Raw genomic sequence first — 26,191 nt, forward strand, 5'->3', positions numbered from 1 at the left:
TCTATACATTTTGTATCGATGCAATCTGACCGTGTGGGCTTAAGCAGAGACATAAACCGCACAGTTGACAGATGACAGTTAAATGACCGCTGACAGATTGCCCTGACCGACAATATTCATACATGATGCGGGCTGCGTTCTTTGACCTAACCGCAGAACGCATTCAATGTGGAAAATCCTTTAAACTATCTTCTTCTTTGCCTGGTGGCCCATTCATTTATTTGGGGTCGGCCCTCCGCGTCATGCGTCTGCAGACGGCTTGGTCCTGATTTGTCCCACACTTGGTTTCTTTAAGAAAATCCTATAAGTAACTATAAGTTTTTAAATCTTTTTAAACATTTCAATGGATTTAATTTATTTAGAAACTCATTTATTCTCCAAATAAATTAACGAGGTTACGTTTTCATTAGCGCAATAAATTGAGTTGTAATTATTGTTATTTATGGTTCTTAATTTGCAATTAAATCTGATAAAACGTTTAAATACCTTCACATTTCATGTTGCAATGGCCGCCTTTTCTGCCCTTTTTGCACCAGTCCTTATTGTTTATCTGAAAATAAAGAAAAAATTCATTAAGTACCTATGATAACCACGTAACTTAAATGAAATGTCACTCTTAATATCTAAAAATAGTGTCGTTTATTGCAAAATATCATCTGTTACAGTGACATAAGGTATTCCATAATAAAGAAAAATAAAATCAAATAAAAATGCTAAGCATGATTATGTAATTTGTGCTTTTACCGTAGGTATATTATACTATTGGCTATATCTTTTATTGTATTGTGTTTATACATATGTATTTACATAATTAAACAAAGTATTTCACCGTAAAAAAAAACATATGGACACACACTAAAAGCTTCTCTGTAAAACTGGTAAAACCGCAACGAACAGCGCCACTAGTTATTAAATTAAATCGTTACCCAATTAACTATTAATAATGATTAACAAATTCATTCATAATAAGCGTCATGCATTGCAATGTTCCAAATAAATAAGCGAATTAATTAAAAAGCTGTTTGCTGACATAATACAAAACGGTCGCGTTGTCCTGCACTGCAAATTGTATTTACGCCACTCTTCTTCAAAAAATACGTAGCTGACTTTTACTTTTGATCTATGCTAATATTTTATAGTGTGAGTGTTGTTTTGTAAGTTTGTACTTAAAATATGTGGAAAGTTATCTCCTTTTATGAATATAATATGGAAAATTCGTTAATTTTAGGTCGTACAAATTACGTAAGAGTTATGAAGCATGTACTCAATTATAAGGTTTGAATCGTCTTGTTTGCTACATACAGATTAATCCGTATGTAATCACATAATTTAATTTCGAGGCTGAATAGCTTCTAAATGGGTTTAAGATTAGATCTAGTACTTAAATCACAAAGCGGGGTATCTCAATATATCAATAGAAGCTTACATTATCATCAAATTATTTAATTATCACAGATAATACCTCTATCTTGGATAATGAAATACTATGATCGTTGAATTGACACTTTAAAATTCAAGGCATATTAGTGCCAGTTGCAACCCTTTTCATTTCATTCGTGCAGACGTAAAATAATGCAATCGAATTGCGGCTCAACGATTAATATTTCGGACAGGGCTTAACGAGGGGAAATCTTTTTTTCATTATGACATTTTTACAATGAGAAAAGAATTTAGTGATGTGTCAATTTTTTATTGAAAGAAAGAAAGAAAAAATAGTATTTTTTTTATAAGTAGGAGTTGGAAAATTCATCTAACAAATCGTTTATTAAAACAACTTGCAATAAGTTGTAAAAATAAATGAAAGGTAAGTAAGTTTTTTGGTTCATTAAGAAAATATTTTGCTTTGTCTGCGACAGCTACTAAGAAAATAACATAGTAACTATAAAATAAATTATGTTAGCAATATAAGGTGAGCGACAGTGACAGAACAAAATTAAATTTACAAACCGTGTAGGCTGTAATTGTTTTTATATTACACTCAAATTCTACACTTATGAAGATTTTTATGTTTATGATTGGTCCAAAAATAGAAACTTATTTCAGACAAAGCTCGCAGCTCTGAAAATTAAAGCTCTGAAGCTTTCTTATGTGCTACTAACAACAGTAAATTGTAAAGTACATTATAAGGGTACCATTTAGCGCAACATGGGATTCCCCCCAACAAGGTAAACAGATGACCTCATAAAGGTAAGTAGGAAGGCGCTGGATGCAGGCCGCTACCAACCGGCCAATCTGGGAATCATTGAGAGAGGCCTATGTTCAGCAGTGTACGTCCTGTGGCTGAAATGATGATGGTCTGTCTGCTTCCTTTGACCTTCACCTTATCGTCGATCTAGCTAGCTAGGCCCTTACTACTTCGCCCGTGATCGCCACTCGAGAACTTTTCTGCCCCAACGCCAATTTAAATATTAGTTTTCAATTATCGGATAGACACCATTACAATTCACACTGATAATTTAGCAATATAATAGCCGTATTAAATAACGCTGTTTTGTCGACGACCTCATAATTTAATCCGTTGCGCTGATTAATCGCAGTGTTGTGTCGGGATTATGGCAGATTAATTAATCTGGATACATCACAATCATTCTCATTGAGATTCCGCATCGTGTTGCGTTATCGCCTGAATGATGACGCCATTTTGGTCTTTAGTTTCGGGGATATGATTTAAATGTTAATCTACAATCGCGTGGCAGGGTAGTTGATAAGAGATAATAATTCAGTTGTTTTGGCATTGTATGTAGGTTTTGAAGTTTATTGTAATTTTCATGTAACCACAGTTAACATAAACTAGTAAAGCGCTTTTATGTCCTTGCATGCAATGTTTCCATGGACATTTGAGTCTAAAAATCTCACTCTCCTAATACTTATAAAATTAGTCTTCAATCCATTTAGATCAGTGGTTCTTAACCAGTGGTCCGCGGACCACTGGTGGTCCTTGGAGGCATTCCAAGTGGTCCACGAAGACATCGTAATAAAAACAAGTGAAGTGACGTGATGAGTCGAGTCAACACAACGCAAACGTCGCACAGTGGGCGAGAAATCGACCTCCCCTTTCATAGGATTTTGAAAAAAAAAAGTGGTCCTTGACAAGACAGAGATTTGGTAAAATGGTCCCTTGGGCTTAAAGGTTAAGAGCCACTGATTTAGATGCTATTTAGCCTTCAAATTATAATATTATGTGATAACATATAGATTAATCTGTGTGTAGGAAGCAAACAAGAAGATTTATTAAACCTTATAATTGAATACAAATTAATTAACCTCATAATTAACTTAGATAATTTCTCGTACTTAATCGTAATGCCTCTATGGACATTTGAGTCTAAAGATCTCACTCTCCTAATTAATCGATATTAGGAGAGTAAGATTTTTTAGACTAGAATCAAATGTCCCAGGTTCAACTCCCCGGTGGGATAACGTGAAAACACTTTGAATAATGGTTCCTTTCTGTTCGGCTAAGAGATTGTCGTCTTGAATGAACTCAGGTTTCCGTTATTATTCCGTGCTTTCCAAAAAAACTGAACTGTGTCCCGAAACCAAATGTAAATTTTTATGATACTTAAAATCAACTTTCAGCTATGTTCCATTGCAAATAGAGGTATCACTGAATCGTTTCTGAGACAAAAGTTCAATACGGCGACAAAAATCAAATTTATATCCATCAGATAAACTGGTGGATAACACAAAATCGGTTACCTTCAGGTAGGGTGAGTCGACGTTAATGTGACATTGAACGCGTCCAGGAATTATTCAAATTGTTCCCGAGTTGTAAAGTGGGAGAATTGGCACTTTTCTGACAAATCTATTGACATTTGACATTGACTGCAAAAATGGTAGTGCGTTTTCCTGTGCTACGTTTTAGGGTTCCGTAGTCCTGACAAGGAACCCTTATTGTGTTTTAAATTTACAATCGATAGCACATAAGATTGCATAATATTTTTGTTGCAACTTAATGTGTCTTTAATAAACTGAATGTATCTTCGTCTGTCCAAACTTATTAATTTGTATTTGCTAGATGTCGTAACAAATGCTACAAACTTGAAGTTATTTTTTAAAATTAACTACCATTCTTTGTTTAGTTAGTACTGTTACTGATGTAAATTCATTTCAACGATGTAACGTCAACGTAACGTGATAACGTACCTACGAGTACCTAGTTCTTTTTTTTACCAATTTTCTGTCAATTTTGTTTACTAAGGCTGAGTTGCAACTATAACGATAACCGATGTTTTTTGTATGAATTTTGACAGATTTTTGACGTTTGTCAAAGTTGAAGTAAAATGGTGCCCAGTACTCCTTACAAACAACTGCCCGAATCATTAAATTAGAACTTATCAAAATTGAATCCAAGCTTCAAATTATAACAACAATTTATTTTAACTTAATCTGGTCGGTAAATGAGAACGCGAAATAATATGATATTATTATTATGATACGAGTTTTACACCCAACTTCTACGAAAGGTTTAACGTAATTAGTGACGTCATAAATTAGGATAATCGCGTCATACACTCTCGGCTTAACTTTAAATCTTTGTAATTTTGCTCCGTTTCAACATTAAGCGAATTTGGGAACTCAGGCTAACAACTACCTAATATCTTAACGTACTCGAAATAAAGTTCGTTTTTGCAATAAAAATGTACATTTTGATATGCTGGCGATTGTATATTGTACGTAAAAACACTTGAGTTTCGATTATGTTGAACAAATATGTTTTAGCAAAATAAATATCCATCATAATACGAATATCAATTGCTGAGCCGTTTCTGTTTCATAACTTGGGGTCTGTATTTTGTAATCACTCGACTTTATATTTTGATAAAAGTAGCAGCTTTGTTTTAGAAAATTTCGGAACCCGGAAAGTTATCCTCGAGGTCAAAGAGGGCGATCAGTACAAACATACATTTATGAAAAAAATATCTTTATATTTCTCCGGATGTTTTCTGTGTTTAACACATAGCAGAAATAATTTAAGTACCATGTTCAGGTCTGCCTACATCTGTAGTAATAATATGTTATTGTTGCCCACGACACAATGACTACGTACGACTTAGATAGTCGTCTACATACGACACCATCAGCTGGTGTCCAAAGATTTTGTAGTGTGAAATGTCCAAAGACATGACGTAAAATATCGAGTCCCTCCAGAATACGCCTTCCATGCAAACAGAGCATCTATTCAAAACGTTCATTGATAGTATGTTTATGGAATATTTTTACGGAAGTGGGCGTTAGTAGTCGCATCACAGTTCTCTGAAATTATTGCGGCTATTATCGTACACGCTTTTTCATGTACAAATTTTCTTGTTTCCAATAAGTAAATTTTGAATTTGAATTTTGAATTGATAATGTTGTTGCTATGTTTGAGATAAACCTCCAAAGATATTGTCGTGCGAAATGTCCAAAGACGACGCGAAATATCGAATGCCTCCAGAATACACTCTCCAGGCAAACAGAGCACCTATTCGAGACGTTCATCAGAGCGACACAGCCTTGAGATTAGCAATCCCAGGGGAAAGTATTAGCTTGCAAGACGTTATTTACCGACCGCGGGCTGATTTCAATCGGGACTTCGATTTGCGAGGCAGGGATGGGGGTGGTCGATAGAGGAGAAAAGGTTTTATCGATAAACTTGAAATTAAAGATATGCGATTAAAGCAACAATAGACAATTGGTGCCGGTGTTGGAGTTAGCGAATCCAAATCGGAGAAACGCGGGTTTGAACCTCGCCGCCGCTGAACTTTGTGGTGGACCTACTCGTAACATAAGTATTTAGCTTACCTCGAGGGGTGGTGCATATCTTTTCACAAAGGTTACTAAGCCGTAATCCGCTTTGCAAAGGAAATAAGTCAAACCTTAACTTCGAACTACTCCTATGTTCTTCTGATTAATTTAATTTCCCCCGGGACAAAAACCTTCACTGGTTGGGTTTTTATTGGCGGTCAAGCTGTAGATCCTAGCCACACAGGAGTTGCAGCGGTGGGAACGAAAGGTGGGAATAGTCCCGTTACCTCGAGGGGTCAACGGGACTTTTAGATTCTTTAAAAAAAGCTGAGTACATTACCTTGTATTTTTTACATCTAGCTATAGCTACTATTTTCTTGAAACCGTCATCATCAAACCGATGTACCTATTTCAGCTAACGTACATTAGTTCTGCTAGTTCTGCGACTGTTTATACGGCGGGCCTACACTGTCACTTTCACCAAGTTCCACCGAAAATAGATCGGTCCATTTTAGCTTAAAATATGGCTTTGGAGTATTGAATCACATTTTTTTCGAAGTTTCTTTGACTAGAATACTTTCAATTTCTTTCAAACATTCCAATATCGATATTATTATGACTTCAAAACTGTCACCACTAGTCATCTAGTCTCGAATCGAACCCGCCTATCCTAGAATCTAGGTAGATCACATCGCCGTAACGAAGCGACAATGCAAATGCTCCACGCGACTTAATGACGTCACCACTTAGAGGGTGATCAAATGGGAATATACAGGATGACTGTGCAAACTGTGCATACTGATAATCATAATAACTCTACATCTATAAAAGCTAAAGCTCACTGAGTGACTCACTCACTTATTACAAAATCTCAGAAACTACAAGTGCTAGGAGTCTCAAATTTTGCATGGGGGTTCCTTTTAGAACGTAGGTGCTCACTAAGACGGGATTTTGCAAAATTCAACCTCTAAGGGAGTAAAACGGGATCCACACGAACGAAGTCGCGGGCGGCTGCTAATAAAGATGTTAATAAAAATACAACAAAACATGACGACCACTCTGCAAGGGATGTAACGACAGAGAAGAATATTCAAAATCGGCATTGATTACAATTTATACAGGGTGACTGTGCACAAATAAGTTCAGTAGTTTCGGAGTCAATTTAAATACAAACAAACGAACAATCACATCCTTCCTCTTTATAATATTAGTGTAGGTTGCCTGTGGATCTTTCTCTAGTTTAATTTTGAGTTATAATTGTTTTCATAGATGATTTGGTGGGAATTTTAATAATTACTCGTATATTATTCTTAATTTAGACTGTTTTGGTTCGTGTAAACGCCTGATTTAATTTCATTCTAATTACTGATGCTATTAACGTGTCGGATTTTTCTTAATAAAGTATAATAGTGCTCGTTAATTAAAACAAAGGTTACACAAAATAATATTATTTTAAGAGTCCTTTAAAAATAGACTCATAAAGGATAATTTAATTTTGTTCACTAAAAAGTTTAAGAAGAATTTCGTCCATTTTCTTAATATTAGGCCTGACGTTTTAAGTAAAACGCATGTTGTGATTAATAGCTACTCAGACAGCTCGGATTACTTAATCCAGGTTCAGACATTATTCTAGACTGAGAGCTTCTTACTGTTTAAAGCTTTGAATTCTAAAATTGCGATTGCAGCTCGAGTAAAGTTTGTACAAAATAGATTTAGATAGAAACTTAGGCTAGGTTCATCATACTTTAATTATAAAAAACGTCAAAAATTTGTCAAACTCCATACAAAAAACAATTGTGATTTTGAAACAAAGGTGTCGTCTAACGTGTTGTCGCCTGTACTAAATCTTTATAATATTTTCAAGGTTTTACGAAATAACCTAACACTTGAGGCGTAAATTAAATTAAATGAACCACATGAGAATTTGTACACCTAATGCTAAAATAAAACTTTGTATCTTTCGAGTCTAATCATCCAGATTCTGAGAAAACGGTATGCGACAGTTGGACAGACAAGTGAGCGATCCTAAATGGGAATTCTATACAATGAGTGCTAGCACTCAGCGTTAAGTCTAGACTCAATACTTGTTTATAAAGTCTGAATTTCGATTTTTAACTTGAATGATGCTTGGTTGATTGTGGCTGAAATGATGATAATGATAACGCTAAAGCTAATAATGACAATTTTGAAACCGTGGGAGAATTTAGAAAAAGGAAACACTTTGCAAAGTCACCCTGTATAAAATCAAGATGATAATGACGATGTTTGATGTAAAATATTTATGTAGGCCGACAAAAATACATAATACAAGCGAACGGATTGGCTCATCTTCGTATAACAATTACATTTTCGCTCTGCTACTCCATTCGCAAGCCAGTGGCCGGCTTCCAGTCGGGCCTCGTTGAGGATCGGGCCACAGCTCGAATAGAACAGCCTGTACATCTAGATTCGTTCGTTCCTTTCAGCCAAATGTCGTCCACTGCTGGACTAAGGGCTCCCCCAAGGATTTCCACAACGACCGGTCCTGCGCTGCCCACATCCAGATATTATCTAGATTAGGTGTCAGAAAGTTCCTTTTGAATTTAAATTATGTGTTCGTTCGTTTCAACCTAGTGCCGTCCACTGCTGGAAAAAAGTCTCCCTTAAGGATTTCCACAACGATCCCGCTCTTCTTGTACCAGATCGTTGGTCCACCGAGTTGGAGTCTGCCTACACTACGTTTTTCGGTTTGTAGTCGCCATTCGAGAAGTTTTCTACTCCCTGTCCACTACCACTTGTTTGGAAATTCTGCAGGCTATGTTGGTTACTTTGGATAAGGATCTCGTCATTTTTCTGATTCACGTTGGAAAACTCCAAGCATTACTCACTATATCGCCACTGTGCCGTAACAATGATAAAAGTAGAGTTAATCATAGGTACTGAGAACGTGCTGCCACTTTCTCAGCTTTGTGTCATACAAGTTGTAAAAAGGTATCGTCGTGATATACCTTCTTAGACTTAATAGAATGAAGTGGCTGAGCCCTCTCAAGCTATGCCTTTAGGTCGGTGCACTGGCCCACTTCCATCTAAATTAACACGGGTAAATCCGAGTGTAATATGCCCCATCCGTCCTGGACCGTCGGCAAATAAGTGGCTCGATATTGGTGCTATTATACGATCGTTACTCAATCTGAGGGCTCAGTGTGAGTTTACATCAAACGTGCTCACTAGTGAACGGGTAAAAAAATATATGAAAATTTTGGTTCTTGAAAGTTTCCGCTAGGGGCGCCGTACAATTTTACGCGTTCACTGGTAACGATTTTTGATTTTAACTCACACTAAGCCCTCTGAAGATCCAGTTTAGGTAGTACCACAGAATAATAATAAGGTAGTACTTGCAATGCAATGATCTGCAGTTGACTATATTTTTCAACCGACTTCAAAAAAGGAGGAGGTTCTCAATTCGACCCGTATGTTTTTTTTTCTATGTTTGTTACGCGATAACTCCGCCAATTATGAACCGATTTGAACAAATCTTTTTTCGGCGTATAGGTAATACCTCAAGGGTGGTCCCATTTAAATTTAATAATAGAAAAAACAACCCCCAAGGGTGGAAAATTGGGGATGAACTTTTTTATACGCAATATCTCCGCCGATTATAAATCAATTTGAACGATTATTTTTTTGTTGAATAGGTATTATCAAAAGGGTGATTTCATGCGAATTTGAAGAAAATATTTCACCCCCCAGGGTAGAACTTTTTTTTTTATTTTGTAGTTTTTTTTGTGTTCACGCATTTGAAGTCGGTTTTATTTTTTTTTAAGTTAATTATTATACATTTGTTTGTCATTAAGCTTATTAAGCTTTGGACTGAAAGAAAGTAGATCTTTAACTTCGAACTCGTCCTATGTTCTTCTGAGGGCTTAGTGCGAGTTTACATTCAAACGTACTCACTAGTGAACGCGTTAAAAAAAATGAAAATTTTAGATCTTTAAAGTTTCTGCTAGGGGCGCTGTACAATCCGACATACTTACATTGAATGTGATTTTTTTACGCGCTCATTATAATGAATATAGTAATAGTAATCACTATAGTGACGACGTTTGATATAAACTCACACTAAGCCCTCCGAAAATCCAGTGTGGTACTTTATCTTCTGCAATGCAAGCATTTGCAGTTGAATATATTTTTTATGGGTTATTATACATTTGTTTGTCATTTGTAAATAACTTTGCACTGGAAGAAAGTCGATCCTTAACATCGAACTCCTCCTATGTTTTTCTGATTCATTTCGTTGCGGGTTCAAGGACAGTTTAACTTTCCCCCAAGACAAACTTGGCTTTCACTGGTCGGTTTTCATTGGCGGTCAAGCTGACTACACAGAAGTTGTAGCGGTTCCAAGAGGCTAAGATTAAGCACATGCTCAACATCAATTATTGAGTGTTAATTTCTACTTGAGTATAGTTTCGTAATCTCAACTGTTTCTTAATCTCAACTATTTCTTAGATGAAGATGAATAGGTAGGTACTTAAGTACACACTTTTGTTCATTATTATGAAAAATTACCTGTTCGAGAGAAATGACCATTACCTACCAAAACGTATCACTGAAAATTGATATTTTGAAATTGTTGGTCTCCGTTTTAGATAAATGAACGCATATTTTCAGCTGGTAATAGTAGCTTGATGAATGATGTTCCACTATAAGCCGCCATATTGCATGATTGCCAATCCATTTAAATGACCCTGTTATACAAATTGAAAGCGGTTTTGTTTTAGAATTGAAATGATTTATTGTATGCTAAAATATATCCCTTTTTTGCTATCGATACCTTATTGGTATTGGTGGAAAAATGCATAAAGATTACTGCGGGTTTTCTCCCTCGACGTTGTAATTTTATTTTTGAGTTTTATACTTCGGTGGTCAATTGTATAAATTGATTTCATGAATATCATCACTGTAAATGATATTTATTAGTGTATTGATGTCTCTTATTATTGACTCAATGCGATCCGATACTTTCTTATCTTAGAATATCGTATTGTTATTTTATCTGGAGTGCACACTTGGGTTTTGTTACGTTTTCACATTAAATTGCTGAACCTTTTTTGATGAATTTTGGTAAATTAACGGTAGCGGTAAAAATAACGGTAATGATCTCTTCATTACAGGTAAGGTGACTCGGATGAGGTAACGCTAAGGAAGGAGTCACAAAAAAGTGACTTTTTGCATAAAAATAACTGAACGAAAATCGCATTATAATTAAATAGAAAATACTTTTGCTGAGAAATGTAATTATAAGTTACTCCCACTTCACTTAGGATTCATCATCCACGAAGACGCGCCCCACCAATTTTTGGTAGAGGGAAGCACGGGGTGCGGGGAGTTTGATCCGAGCAATCCGAGCGTCATTATTGTATTTTGCGTGTGCAGTGCACTCATGGATAATTTAGCGCAGTGTTTTTCAACCTGTGGGTCGCGACCCCCTGGGGGGTCGCGAGTTGTCTTAAAAACTATCTCAGTAAGTTTTAAAGATAGATTCATTAGAAATCTAATTATGAAAATGCGTAAATGTTGTATGGATTGAAGTATTCGGTTTCTACAACATCTTTGTAACATTATTATAAAATGCATGAAATAAAAGCGAGCGGTCGGGGGGTCGCGAAATATTTTTTCATGCTAGGGGGGTCATGTCATGAAAAAGGTTGAAAAACACTGATTTAGCGTGTTCCGATAACACTCAAACATTAGCAGAAGAATGGTGGGGCGCGTCTTCGTGGATGAAACGATCTATATTAGGAAAAGTCACGGACAGAAGCTAGGTTATAGCAGTGCCTAAATACGATTCAGCGATTACTTTGCTTGTAGCATTAGCAGTAAACCTTTGGCCCGCGCGGCTTAAATTGGCAACAGCCACTGGCGAAAGCTCCGCTTTGTTCGCAATATTTCATACATTTACATGGCCCGAGGCATGGTTTAAACGCAACTCGGAATCCGCTGATTAATCTATTGTGAAATTGATATGGCTATGCCTTTTGCTTTTAGAGTCTATGCATTAGGCGAGAGAATGAGGGTTTCCTTAAGTTGTACCAGTTGGCGCCACTATCTTAGCCACAAGCAAGTGACAGGACCTTTACTCTTGCCTGGTCCTGTCATTTGCTTGTAGATAAGACTGTGGCGCCAACTAGTGAGCACTGAAGCGGTAGGAGGACTACATGAATATTTGTAATCATCTGTAGCCCTAGGATGTGAGCCACAATATTTTTATCGAGACATTTTTTCGATTTTGCACGATATGCCCACATTTATCGTCCAAAATCGTCGATAAGATTTTATCATGGCGCGCATCTTCCGGTAAGTAGACGCCATTATCGAATAAGGCCCTACTATCACTCTCTAGTGTCGCCAATTAGCACCAAGTGGTGAGCGCAATTAATGAAACTCTCATTGTAACAAAGTTATTTTAAAAAGACTGTCCACTATTGAACCAATGATGTACGATATCTAATTACATTCACGGAAATTGAATAGCATTAGTGTTGTGGCTTCACAATCCGATTATTTCGATTTCTAACATTATTATTCGGGCCCATATGTAGACAATTATGGGAAATAATGCTACTTATCGATACTGTGAATTTATATGGGCGTTATTGTGTAGTTATGATCAATAGTCAGTACTAATCAGCATTAAAACGAATTCCAGCCATAGAACGTCCACTTCTAAATATAGGCCTCCCCCAATGATTTCTACAATGACTGGTTGGTAGCGCCTGCATCCAGCGCCTTCCCGCTACCTTTAATATGAGGTGGTCCTATAAATGATGATGATTAAAACGAATAGTTATAACAGATCAGAACTGATTTCACACTACCCGTGGATGGATGTTGTAAGAGGTGACCTGAGGAGGTGACCAAGGGAGAAATATGCGTACGCCATGCCTCCCGAATGCGTCCGGCTAGGGGCGTGGGGATTGTCCTCCATTTGCCTCTGGTAAATTAGAGAGGGTCGTTCTCCTGCAGTGGAGACTACCTGACCTGATGATGTTTATACTGAGTACTGAAAACCAGCGTCGTGGCCCGCCTCACCGTGGGCCACGGCATATGCTGAGTGTGGCCCCATTGCGATGGGCATCGCTGTTGCGACAGGGTGGCACTGCTCAGTTCACTTTCTCTTTCATTGTTATAATTATGACCTCTGTATTTTTTTTCATATACCTTTTTTGTCTTTGTGTGATGTCCATAGCTATAAATGTTTCTTTCTTAAACTCGTATTTTTAAATGAATCTGATACTGTCTATAGTCAATATAGCAATCGATTCTCCGGCAACACTAGGGATCATGTCGCATAGGCCGTCTGACCGTCGCGTCGGTTACATTAATATGCAAATGGCGTAAAAGCGAATCAAAATTCTATTAACCGATATATAATCTATTGTGAACGCGAAATAGAAACGCTTTTCGGTACTTACTCTATTATTGAATGCGAGCGATTTGATGCAATTGAATGATGGGCAATTTAATGTAATTTGATATTGTAGAGTTTCGAATTAAGTAGTTTTTTGCATTGTACTCTTACTTTGTAATTATTAGTAGGTATAGAAGATTTATTTTCTCTTTGTTTATCGTTCGTTCGTTTCAGCCAAATGACGTCCACTGCTGGACAGTGGCGGCGTAGCATGGGTTCGCACCCGGGGCGATCACCCCCTCCCCCCCGTCATAAGTCCTAAGGCACCCCCTGGGACACCCAGGATTTTGGGGTTACCTACCGTTTCAAAGATTGAAAGACAATCGCAATTATCATGACATAGACCGCAGACTTATGCGCTAGTGAGTACTAATCTGCGCGACTTCTGTCACCCCCTGATGCTTGGCACCCGGGGCGGACCGCCCCCACCGCCCCCCCCCTTACGCCGCTACTGCTGCTGGACAAAGGCCTCCTCCAAGGTTTTCCACAATGCACGGTCCTGCGCTGCCCGCATCCAGGCTCTTCCCGCGACCTTTGCTAGATCGTCGGTCCACTTTGTTTATCGTTTGATCATAATTTACCGATTTTTTTATTATGTAGCGTGACAATATTAACCAACGCATAAGCTTTTATTCATGTATTCTTCTCTTATAAATTAAAATAATCTAATAATTCATTGAAGAATAATGCATTTAGTTTTCGTAGGATTCATGCTCAGTTTCTGAAAACTTAATTTGCCTTAGGTTAAACGCGCAATGAACATTGGTTTAAAATTACATTTTCGTACTAAATGTCCATTTAAACTAGTGATCAACGCGACATTAACTTTTTGTAATAAGGCTGCACTTATATGATCTTTCCATAATATTTTTGTAACATTATTTCAATTAACTGTTCACATAGGCTGCTCTTCCTACTCATACTAGCTCCATCACTATCTAATATAAGAGACCGAGCGTTTGTCAACACCATTTAGGGCTTCAGTTCAGCTAATTCACTTTACAGCCTAGTTCAAACATGTTACATTATTTAGGGGATGCGGGTATAAATTTGGAACGAGCAGTGACAAATGCGGGTAGTAAGTAATGTTGCCGCGCGCGATTAGCGGGCGTTTGTCTGCTCGTGACAGAATACTCGTTATTTAGTGGGTAACTTTAGTTACTGAGATGAGTTTCATAGATTATATTGAACGACATTTTTATTATTTTTTTCATCATCATCATCATTATCATCATTTCAACCAGTTGTCATTTATGTTTTAGAGTTGAATGCAGATTTATGCTAAGCGATCCTGAAATTTTGTAACAAAGCGGTGGTATAGTTACTAGAAACTGAAAAAACAAAAACATTCCATGTTCATGCCAAATAATATGTTCAGCTATGAAATGGGGTTTTCTAATTATTTGTGGACTTGAAATCTTTTGTTTATTGACTCTAAATAGTTACTTTTGGCATTATAAGTCGTATTAGAGTCAAAGAAGAAAGAAGTCACGTTTATTAAAACCGTAATTACTCGTAGTAATATTTTATCTTGTCATGATGGAAAATGAAAATGAAAAACAATTTATTCTGTATCTTTAAGTTTATCTTTTGTTACAATTGGCTTAGGACACCTTTTACCTGTGTTAGGAGGTTTGGAGGATGATCTACATATATTGATATCCCCTGTTATGTCTAGATCAGTGGTTCCCAAAGTTGTCTGGGTCACGACTCATCTAATACAAGTTCCCAAACCCACCCACCTATAGGAAATTTTGGCCCGCTTCCCAGCGGTTGTATCGAAAGGGTGGTGTGTCATTCTACAGGCAGGGCCCACTCAATGTTCGCTCGCGACCCACCACTGGGTCGCGACCCATAGTTTGGAAAACCCTGGTCAAATCCTGATGAGTATCAATGATAGAGAGAAAAATAGAGTTTTGGAGGCTGAATAAAAGAACGACCTAAGATTACTATCTTGTAAACTAAGTCTTACGAAAAGTACGTACTTCTAAAACTTCATTTTCTAAATACCTAATACCGATAGCTCTCCAGTTACCTAAATTCGGCCGCAACATTTGATAATAATACTTTGAACTGATTATGTGGGAGTTGGGTAGGGCGTGATGGCTTTTAATGGTGCCTATCTAATTATGGCATTATTAGCGGTGAATTTAAATCGGGTTACAGTGAGTCAGCTTCGCTGGCACAGTATAAGTGGAAGTAGTACATTCATTATTCGTGATTAGTAATAGCGGCCAATAGGGATGTTTCCTGGGTCAAAAAGCAAGAGTTTTGATTAGTCCGTCAGTTAACTTATCAAAAATTACTCTACACGTATTTTTCACTTTTTCAAACTAATGAAAATTTAAAGAGATAAAGCGCGCCAAAGTTCATAAGAAGAGGCCCGTGACGTCAATGAGTGCATAAAAGTGCCACACTTTGTGACGTCGCGCGGAACTTCAACGCACCATAACTAATGTAATTGTTTGTTAGATTGACAAATAAAAATATATGTTTCCAATATTTTTTGATATTAAACATGACGGACTAAAAAAAATTTTTTAGGAAACTAGCCTATTATTGTTAAATTACTGAACCTACTCCTTTTTTGAAGTCGGTTAAAAGAAGGCAAAAAAGGATACTAAACTAAATGATACTAAAGGATCTAAAACAACACACATAAAAAAAGAATAACAGATGAAAATCTGCCCTATTATCCTGTTAGGGAAAAAATTACTAATAACGTTTCAAAGTGATTAAATAATAAAAAAGTCCTTTTGACATTGACTTTCACAGATCATTAAATTAAAAAATATAACTTAGAAACTTTCACCAACAACAAAAAATTACCATCCATACAAGTTTGGTGAATTTTTGTTTTTAAAGTTATGCTACTGTAATATCCATTTATACTGTGTTATTTTCATAATTTGATGTAGTTAATTTCATAGATCACTGTTAATGCGATGAGTTGCTTTGATACTCCAGCTAACAGGATCGTAAGCGAAATGTTTTAGTCATATTTTAACTAATAACTATTTTAAGAAACATTTAGATTTATAATTGCGATTACTTAACTAGCTCTGGTTTATTAAGCTAAGATCTTAAGACATTATAATTAAGTTCAATATTTCTGAATATTAAAATACAACCAATAACTTTCTTAAATCTATATTGGACTTGATTTCAGTCTTGAGAGTTAAATATTTAGCTTTAGAAAGGTGACTTTAGAAGCACTGTTAGGTATTCCAAGAAAACTTTTTATCAAAAATATTCATCACGTTGTAATATTAATTTTCACGGCGAGTTGCCTTTATTTAGAAAACAAAGGCTTAAAAAGTTTTGTGATAACATTTTGACTTTGCAAATTTTTTGTAGTTAATTATTTAATAACTGATTGATCATATTTCTGTATTCGATAAAATCTAAGCATCATTTGCGATCAAGCCTGGGTAGAATAAATGTGTGAGTCAACTTTGAACCAACTTTCTAAATAAAGTCGTCCAAATCGTGCCCCTTGTCATCTTAGTTATTCTTCTAATTAATATTATTAATTTACATGACGACAGATGATATAAATGTAACTTTAGATGTACAAGGTTCTTAGACTGGACAAGGTGGACCGACGACATCATAAAGGAAGGCGCTAGATGTAGGCCGCTACCAACCGGCCAATATGGAAGTCATTGAGGGAAGTAGTCGGCTGAAATGATAATAATGATGATGATGATTTTTGGACTCCATTCTAAACAATTCTATTTTCATTTTAAAATACTACAAAACCACCATTTTAAAATATTATATTTATTACATCTTCACAATGATACAAAGAGAATTCTCGTGTAAAAGATTATGAAATTCAACTAAAGTGTTTTAATCTCAACAATGTATAATGGCTTCATTATTTTATCGCGTACACATTTCGGGTTTTAAGAACAATGTATACAATACAAGCGTATCATATACGCGTCTTGCCTTTCCGTCTGACGTAATTAATTCCCGGGGCACGTAACGTATTCCCGGTGTATCTTATTAACGAAGAAAATGCTCTACTCCAAGTCCAACCGGGGATACAAGGCGAATGAGATAATGAATTATTTCTTTTATTTTAATTATCTTAATTTTTATTATTTGGAAAAACACAGTGTTTGAGTTGGACCCATGTTGCACCATCTAACATCACTATCACAAACGTCAAAACTCAGTTAAACCAAAGTTTTAAGTTATAATGCCTGTACCTTGTGGCGAAAATACACAAGTTCATCGCCATTAATAAAAGAAGAAGAAGAAGATTTATGGTGAGTTATGGTGGTTTTGTTTACGATTTGAGATGAAATCAGGGATCTATCATAATATCACAATTTTTTTAGAATAAGTACAATGATGTGCTTTGAAAAGGTCTACACATTTATAAATACTAAGACCTACATTTGAAAACTTATAAATACTACAAATACCATTATAACCATAGAAAAAGAGGCTGATGAAGTGACTAATTTTCTTGCGCTGTTTCTTCTCTACATGTACCTACAGATTTTAGCCTCTCACTATAAAATATGTAGGGTTTTAATACGATATCTTATTTTGTTTACAGTGAACTTAAGTGTCAATATTCACCGCCCCTACTAGGTATATGTATATCTGTTTACACCTACTACGTACTCCTACGGTTTTGTCCCTTCCACTGAAATGTCAGAATAATCCCATTTAGGTAAAATGCACTTATTTGATAAGAGGATAATAACGTTTGTTCATTACACGCTTTCATAATGTTATTTTAGCTAATGGAATGTCAAATAGAGGATGATAATGGGAATAATTACAGTACAATACCTTACAGTTGGTTCTGTAAGGTATCATGAAGTTCCATGTGGCCTTTGCGTTTTGTTGACACTTTCGCATTTATGTTATTAGTAGTGGTAATTTATTAAGTATCTGTAGGGTACGTACATTGCATGTTCATTTTATTAAACTAGGATAACGGTGTTGACTGTCCAATTAGTCTGTATATTTATTGAACTATCTTACGAAAAAATATGTATTGTTCAGTTGTTTGTTTTCCTAAATAAATTAAAAAAATAAATAAAATAATAATAATGGATTTCATAGACTTTGCAACGTTTAAGTAACTAGCGGCCACCCGCAACTTCGTACGTGTGGACCCCGTTTTACCCTTTTAGGGGTTTATTTTTACAAAATCCCGTCTTACTAAGCACCTACGTTTTAAAAGGAACCCCCTTGCAAAATTTGAGACTCCTAGCACTTGTAGTTTCTGAGATTTCGTGATGAGTGAGTGAGTCAGTCAGTTTATCAGTCAGCTCAGCGCCCTTTCGTTTTTATAGATATTGATGGCTAGTGCTTAAACGTCTGACTAGTGTGAATATTAGTGGTTCCTAAGATCACCTGCTTCAGACATATACAGACTAAGGTCTCTCCCAAGTTCGATTCCCAGTAGAGGCAAAATTTTCTGCTCGGTTTGTTTGGTGACAGAGCTAGAGTTTTAAGTCGGCCCGGCTAGCTACTCCCATCTTACCTAAGTCTGTCGCCATTAAACTGTTAACAGCATGTTGTGTTACGACAGTTGGAGGTAAGACAGCCAGTTCCTTTGTGGTTGAGGATTCTGGGTGCAGCTCGCTTCAATCCCCGGTCTGATAATCACTTAATATAAGGTGACATGCAGGCCAGGAGCTTCCTCGTTGTGGATAAAAAGACTTTATGGACTTGATGAAACCAACGCTGGACATAACAGCGTAACTGTTACACTTAAAATTTTGACGGGTTCATCCAGTGTCTAAGTAGCTGAGTTGGAAGAGCAGTCACCCAGAAAGCAGAATGTCGTGGGTTCAGTTCTCGCTTTAGGCAGTTAGATTTTTTCAAGTTATTTATAATTTTTAAACTTTATGGAGCATTGAATGGAATAAACTTACCTGAAACAGTCCGTAACTGGTGTAGTTGTTGACATGATTGGTGACTTTGTCTGTCGTCCGAGAACTCGTGTGCTCGATCAGGCACACCCCTGGAGACAAAACAATTGTTTAACAACAAAGATAACTAAAGCACCTACAATACTCGTACATCGAGTTATGGTGTCTTAAGTTAATGTTATGGGTGCAGTTTTGCAAAAAAAAATATTGGTCTGATGTTCCCAAAAGATAAAGAGACAATATGTAAAGTACCCCTTAAGGGCTACCTTTTTTGATAATAAGTGCCAAAATACTGGTCAAAATTGAATCATCATCAACATTTCAGCCACAGGACGTCCACTGCTGAACATAGGCCTCCCCCAATGATTTTCACATCGCCCCAGATGGCAGCGGCCTGCATCCAGCGCCTTCCTGGTACGTTTATGAGGTCATCGTCAAAATTGAATAAATATTTATATCTTGACTATATTTTACATCATTTCATATACCTATGTTCATGTACACAAATGTTTGTCCCGAGCGGGAATTGATCTCACGACCTCTGGCATAGTAGGGCAACTAAAATTATAACCTACCCACGCGGGTAAAGGTTACAGTTCGGTTACTATTTTATTCATAGAACTTGATTGAAATGGTTAAGCAGATTCGATCTCTAAAGGTTTGAGGGCACTTATTGGTTTTAAATATTCATTATGTGACATGTTATTTTTACTGAATATTGAATAGTAAAACCGGTTAAGTTGTAATGCTGTATAGATACTGTTATACCTACAAACTGGAGAATTCTGCATTATGTTTATAGTTATTTGGTACAAATAATGCATTATCTTAAATTAATCAATGCCAAAGATACGTTTTTGAAATAATACTTCCCTGCCCATTGTGTCCATCCTTGCTTATTTTCCAGTAAATTTTAACGTCCACATACGTTCACATAACGTTCCGTTACTTCAGATATTTGAATTCACTAGTTTAGTATGTAGATTGGTTGATTACACAAATTAAAAAATCATAAAATTTTCTTTAAAATAAGAATTGTTATAATATAAAAAAAATCTATAATGACTTAACATACGAAAAAAGGATCAATTTCCATAATCCCGTCGTACGTAGCACTCGTAGCACAGATTACAAATTTTTCCGCTTCTATCGCCTAACCCTTGAATCAGCCGTCACGACGAATTAATTTACATTAATTCCGATTAGAACATGGCAGCATCCCTTGTACTGTCAATTAAAGCAGTTCTAACAATTTTAAACTTAAATGAAAGGGGTTTCAGAAATGTTTTGTCATCATGTGCCCTTTTTATGCAAATAGAGATTTCGTGGAGTTCCGACTCCCGCCACCAATTCATTTGAGGCTTCTAACGTTATTATTTGAATTAAGAATTCGGAAGGCCGCGGAATTCGTTTTGTTTAACTGCCGGCTTGTTGGAGATTCGTGGGTACTATCCGTTCGCTTTCAGTTTGCCGCTGGCGATTTGACGTCACTCGAAAGGAAGCGTCTATAACTATAACAAACTATATTTCAAATATTTTTTATTTATTATTATTGATAAAAATTGTGTATTTGCGTAAAATAAGACACATTAATTGCGTTTAATCACTAGCTGATTGCGTTTAATCGCGGTTGGGGGAGGGGACGCGCATTCCACGGACCGGCAAACTTAGTGCGAACGGGTAGTAGTGATTGATACAGTGTTTTTTTTAATCCACAACGAGGAAGCTCTTGGCCTGTATCTCACCTAACTGGCGGTACTCGCCAGTTAGCGCCACTGGTAAAACTAGCACTAATTCGACAGTTCAAAAATTCATATACGTCGCGCAACGAAAGTTGAGGCCATCAATACAAGCAAAGATTTGTATCTGTATACACTGACGTCTTGCGTTGTCAGACTGACTTTCCTCTCGCTTGCAGACATTTCACAAGAGCGAGGTAGCTAGTTAAGTACATTCGATATTTGAACTTTAACGTGTATTAAGTTGTTTGTGTTCTTTTATCAAATATTACATCAGTGTGAGTACGTGTTCGCCTCAAATTATGTTGAGCGACCTATTGTGATTCATGCAATACGTCTATTAACCCTTAAACATGAGTATTTTTTAAAATTTTATTTAATTTTTTAAATAATTCCTAAAACATGGGAACTATTCGATTGATACCAAATAAAAGAGAAGTTTTAGAAGAGCACCCGTACTGGGGTACTTCTCATTTACACTCAAATTTGATGGTCACACAATAATAGTTCTTAAACGGTATAAGTTAGAACAATAACTTTGAATTCAGACGATAAAATATCTATTTAGCTACATACAAAATAAATTTTATCGTAATAGAAGCAAAAATAATATGAAAAAATCACATGAAACGATAAAAAACGGGGTCATTTTTCGCGTTCTCATCGTGTCACACCTTCGGTTGCAATGAAACATTTGGTTACTGCATTCACAATTTTCATTCAATTTGTGTGTAGCATATACTAAAATCATCGTTATTAAATATACTTTCCACACAATAGTCAAAAAAATATCTTCTTATAATTATTTTGAATTGAGAAAGCGAAATACGTTGGTCACACGATTTTAGGTACCTAAAATTTTGAGTAATAATACAAGATTGCCGTTAAACCGAACATCAGCAACCAATCACAGCGTTCTATTCGGTTAACGTCAGTCGCGCTTCGACCATTGGGGAGGTGAGATAGGTCGATCGTCGCTCCGCGAAAAAAATACGTAACTTTTTGTGAATATCCATAGACATACCGTCGCTTGCTTGAACAATATTTTCTACCTCTAAAATTTAAACAATTTAATTGAAACTTTGCCATTGAAAACTTAACATGTTAGACTTATTTGTGTAGTATTCGACTTGAACCGTTAAATTCAAATTTAAGGATAATTCATAAAAAACTAAAATTTTCGTCACCTTCGTGGCATCACCTTCGTGGTGTTTTATACACGAAGGTGATTTTAGGCCACGAAAGTGATTTCTTGCTTTGGTTTATTTTAAAATATAGTGACTGGTGTTTATGTTTTTACAATATTTTAATAACTAATAAATTATACGTGGTAAGTAGAGATCAGTACATCAATAAATAAATAAGGGGTAGCTACGAATTCTTACATAACCGATGCTAATTGCTAGATAAAAATACGGTATACACGAGCACAAAATAATCCTCCCTCAGACACTACCGTGTAGAAAATGTTCATGCACACTGCACTGTCTCTGTTGGCAAGATTAAGAAGAGGTGCAGCAAACGCAGTTAAGGAACGGCTGGGATGAACAAGGATAGGCGCATTATAAATCTTTATTAAGTTCTGGCAGTTAGTCAAAACAGTGTGTGTATCGACTTTGTTACGACACAAAATCATTAATGGACAATAATTACTTTAATGCTATAAAAATTGACGAAACTGTATTTATCAAGTTTTACAAAAATAAATCTTCCAAAGTACGGCAGATATCCATTTACTGATTCTTGCATAATATAGTGTAAGTCGCGGCCAATATCGCCATGCTAGTATGGACACTTAATGACTTTTTGTAGTTAATGACTTCTTGCAATCAGCCGACGTTATGTTATTGCTATTTATCTAAGAAAATGAGACAATATATATGTTTTATAAACACTTTTACATTTCGTACGTCATTTACAGTAGTAAAGTTTGAAAAAGTTATTGCTGTGAAGTACAGAATCACTTTCGTGGCATCAAAAAATTCAAAACGTTAAAGCTTCCAAACGAGACTCACTATTTGACTGATTTACTGAGAATACAATCTTCACATCAAGCGCTACAATTTTTGTTTACAAAAAGTTGAAATAAGTTAGAAATAAAATTTGCCACGAAGGTGACGATGAGAACCGTGGCGATGAGAAGTACCCACTGATTGCCGAATTTTCTTAGATTGCTGGAAGGAATGAACCTATTAGCTACAGAACCCTGCCCTTCCATGATTTATCTGACAAACCCTCGTCCCGATGCGACAGGGGCTTTGCATTTTGATATACATCCGAGTCGGATTTCAAAGTTCGTCTATAGTGAGCATTTCATTTGGATACGGGAACTGACAAAAACATGGAATACAAAAATATTTTATTCATAAATCTGTGTATAACTTTTGTACTTATAGAATCATATCAGGCTTTACAATTTTGTTGCAAAATGGCACCTATTACAATTACCAGAGAAGTCACTGTGTTTACTTTGATATGGTGGCGTTTGTACTTCCTTTTATTTTGTAGTAAGCGATATAATGTAGGTCATCTCATGAAAATTGATGTTAAACATTTTGGAATAAACAACAAAGATTTTTTGTGACAGAGAGAATTATCCTTCCTGCATCCAGCGCCTTCCTTCAGGCGCTCGATGCGGGCCTACCAACTGGCCAATCTGAAAATCATTGGGGGAGGCCTATGTTCAGCAGTGGATGTCCTGTGGTCCTGTGCCGGTCCGTGGAATGCGCGTCCCCTCTCCCAACCGCGATTAAACGCAATTAGTTAGTGATTAAACGCAATTAATGTGCCTTATTTTACGCAAATACACAATTTGTATCAATAATCTATCTATCTATCTATATAAATAAAAATGAATTGATGTTCGTTAGTCTGATTAAAACTCGAGAACGGCTGGGCCGATTGAGCTGATTTTGGTGTTAAAATGTTTGTCGTAGTCCAGGGTAGGTCTAAACGGTGAGCAAATAAGGAAAGAGTTGCTTAGGCAATAACCTTTAAGGCGTAACAGAGTTCGCCGGGTCAGCTAGTAATAAATAAAAAATATTTTAAATGTAGTTATAGACGATTCCCTTCGAGTGACGTCATATCGCCAGCGGCAAACTTAAAGCGAACGGATAGTAGCGTCTCATCTCAAGGAGGTAAAATCGACCTGTTCAATCAAGCATCATGAATGAAGTAGCAGCTACCTGTACCCGCGTGGGTACCGTCGTACCGATTATAATTTCAATTATCCTGCTTTCGCCTCCGAGATTTATTTTACCATGTAGTAGTACCCCTGTACGACAACCCANTACCCTCACTCCGCCTCGCGAGGCAGCCGCGCGCTGATTAGCGAGCTGTGGGCGTTAATGCAACTGTTATACAGCTTCATAAGGTAGGGGACACACTGACGATGCTTAAAAAATATTGGTAGATAAACAAGATACAGAACTTAGAACGCTAGAACGCTTGTTCCATCCAGTCACGCTGTAATTTGTAACAGTAACTCGCTGTGAAAAATTCTCAACGAGTGACCCTGATAATCTTAGGATATCTCTTTCTATCATCCCAACCGGTCACATTGTCACATTATTACCTGCACTGTGACCCATTGTTAAAAATTAAATAGTGACTCTCTTCGTATTTTCTATTTATTTATTTATTTATTAAATTCATTCGATTTGGCAGTCATATGGAGGGCTCAAAAACTGAACATGACTTTACTTCGACACTACATTACCCAGACAAAGACAAAATCCTTTGTCTGTCGTAATGTAGAGTCGAAGTAAAGTCAATTCATGAATTAAGTATTTGCGTATTCGAATCGCCATCAATAGATTTAGTATGAAAACTACAACAGCGTCCTTGTGAACGTGTCGTAAAGTGAACTTAGTGTGAGAAATGGTTACACGAAACTTATTTTGACAGTCAAAATTGTCACGTTATCGTTTAATTCGATACTAAGTCGAAAGTTTTTCGTGCTAGAGGTACTGAGTAATGTAGTGTCGAAGTAAAGTCATGTCAATATTCATCATTCTTCATATTTGTTTCAAGTAACTGTCCTCACCATAGGTTGTCTGGAAGAGATCGCTTCATAGCGATAAGACCGCCTAATTGTACCTTGTGTGTTCCTTTTCTTCTGTTATGTTATTTGTTTGGTGTGCAATAAAGTGTATTTATTATTTATTATATTCAGTAGTGTCGGAGTAATGTAATGTCGAGGTAACGTTTGTCGGAGTAGCATTTTATAGCCGTGGATCGATTACGTGTACTCTACTCCTTATTTCCATCACATTCTCAGCAACCCCTCGGGGATCGGGGTTCGTTAGGAAGCATTAAACCGGCGTTAGTAAGGCACGACTTCTGCACTGGCAAGTCGCAACGTGTTTGCAAATGTGCTACAATTTGTGCCGCGCACGGCACATGCAAATCGCGCAATTATTGCTTAGTTGCGAAGATTTGATTTCAATGACAAAGGTTGTGGTACTTTATAAGAGCGCTTTCACATATACGCGTTTTTGTCGCGCGACTATTTATGTAGCGCTGCAGCTGCGCGACATATTATTTAGACGAGTCGCGCTACTGCAGCGCGACTTAGAAGCGCTACATTCGCGCAACAAAAACGCCTATATGTGAAAGCGCTCGAAGACTTGTTACAGGTTAGTTTTACGCCCGTATTCACAAACGATACTTGCTTAAGTGAAGCAGCAAATCGAATGCAAAGCTCTGTGATTGGTTCGTATGTCACCTTGTGCGTCCACGTGCACTGTGAGACCACATAGTAATGTTTGTGAATACGGATGTTAGTCTTTGAGACAGTTTGACCTAGTGGTTCACATTATGAGCACCACCTTCTGGGTTTACGGGTTTGATTTGGTTTGATGAGATATTAATGTTTCTCGCGAGTTCGATTCCCTCGGTAGGTAATACTTACAAACATTTGTGTGCATCTGCACAATTTTGCTTATTCGCGGACTACTTGTAAACGTGACTAGTACCACCACTCTTTCCCAACACTGCAGCTCCTATGTAGCCAGGATCTACAGTTTGGCATATAAAATACAACCAGTGAAGGTTGAGTAGTTCTCAAAAGCCATTTTGGGATTAGAAGGCGTATTTTTTCCTTGTCCCATATAATATTGCTACCATAATTTGAACCTTATTCCCTTACATCTACAGAGGGTTAAGGTTATACTTACAGTTAGGGATGAGGCTCCTTGGAAAGTTGTATCGGAGCAGTTCCCTGGACAGCTGACACCGGGTATACGTCCGTGCGTGTCCATGGCAGACCTGCACCAGGTAGAGAGCCGCCAGCAACAGACCCAGCTTGGAGAAGCGAGACATTCTGGTGAAGAATAGAACATACTATTGTAAACATCATCATCATCAGCGCGCAC

General features: G+C 36.8%; 2 protein-coding genes across 2 annotated transcripts in view; one reads left to right on the top strand and one right to left on the bottom strand.

Annotated features, from left to right (window-relative positions):
• Positions 1-26,191, top strand: part of LOC114351676 (Leucine-rich tendon-specific protein) — a 118,991-nt gene that overhangs the window by 43,843 nt on the left and 48,957 nt on the right. The window lies entirely within an intron of this gene.
• Positions 1-26,191, bottom strand: part of Llp1 (lysozyme-like protein 1) — a 37,308-nt gene that overhangs the window by 1,906 nt on the left and 9,211 nt on the right. Inside the window, exons 2-4 of the mRNA XM_028302965.1 lie at positions 25,994-26,139; positions 19,081-19,169; positions 487-550 (exon numbers count right to left, since the gene is read on the bottom strand). Of these exons, the coding sequence (XP_028158766.1) occupies positions 487-550; positions 19,081-19,169; positions 25,994-26,139 (299 nt within the window). The remainder of the gene's footprint in view (positions 1-486; positions 551-19,080; positions 19,170-25,993; positions 26,140-26,191) is intronic.

This window comes from Ostrinia furnacalis, unplaced genomic scaffold, assembly GCF_004193835.3.
Source record: "Ostrinia furnacalis isolate ACB-3 unplaced genomic scaffold, ASM419383v2 OfSCF1172, whole genome shotgun sequence".
NCBI classification, from domain to species: Eukaryota; Metazoa; Arthropoda; class Insecta; order Lepidoptera; family Crambidae; genus Ostrinia; species Ostrinia furnacalis.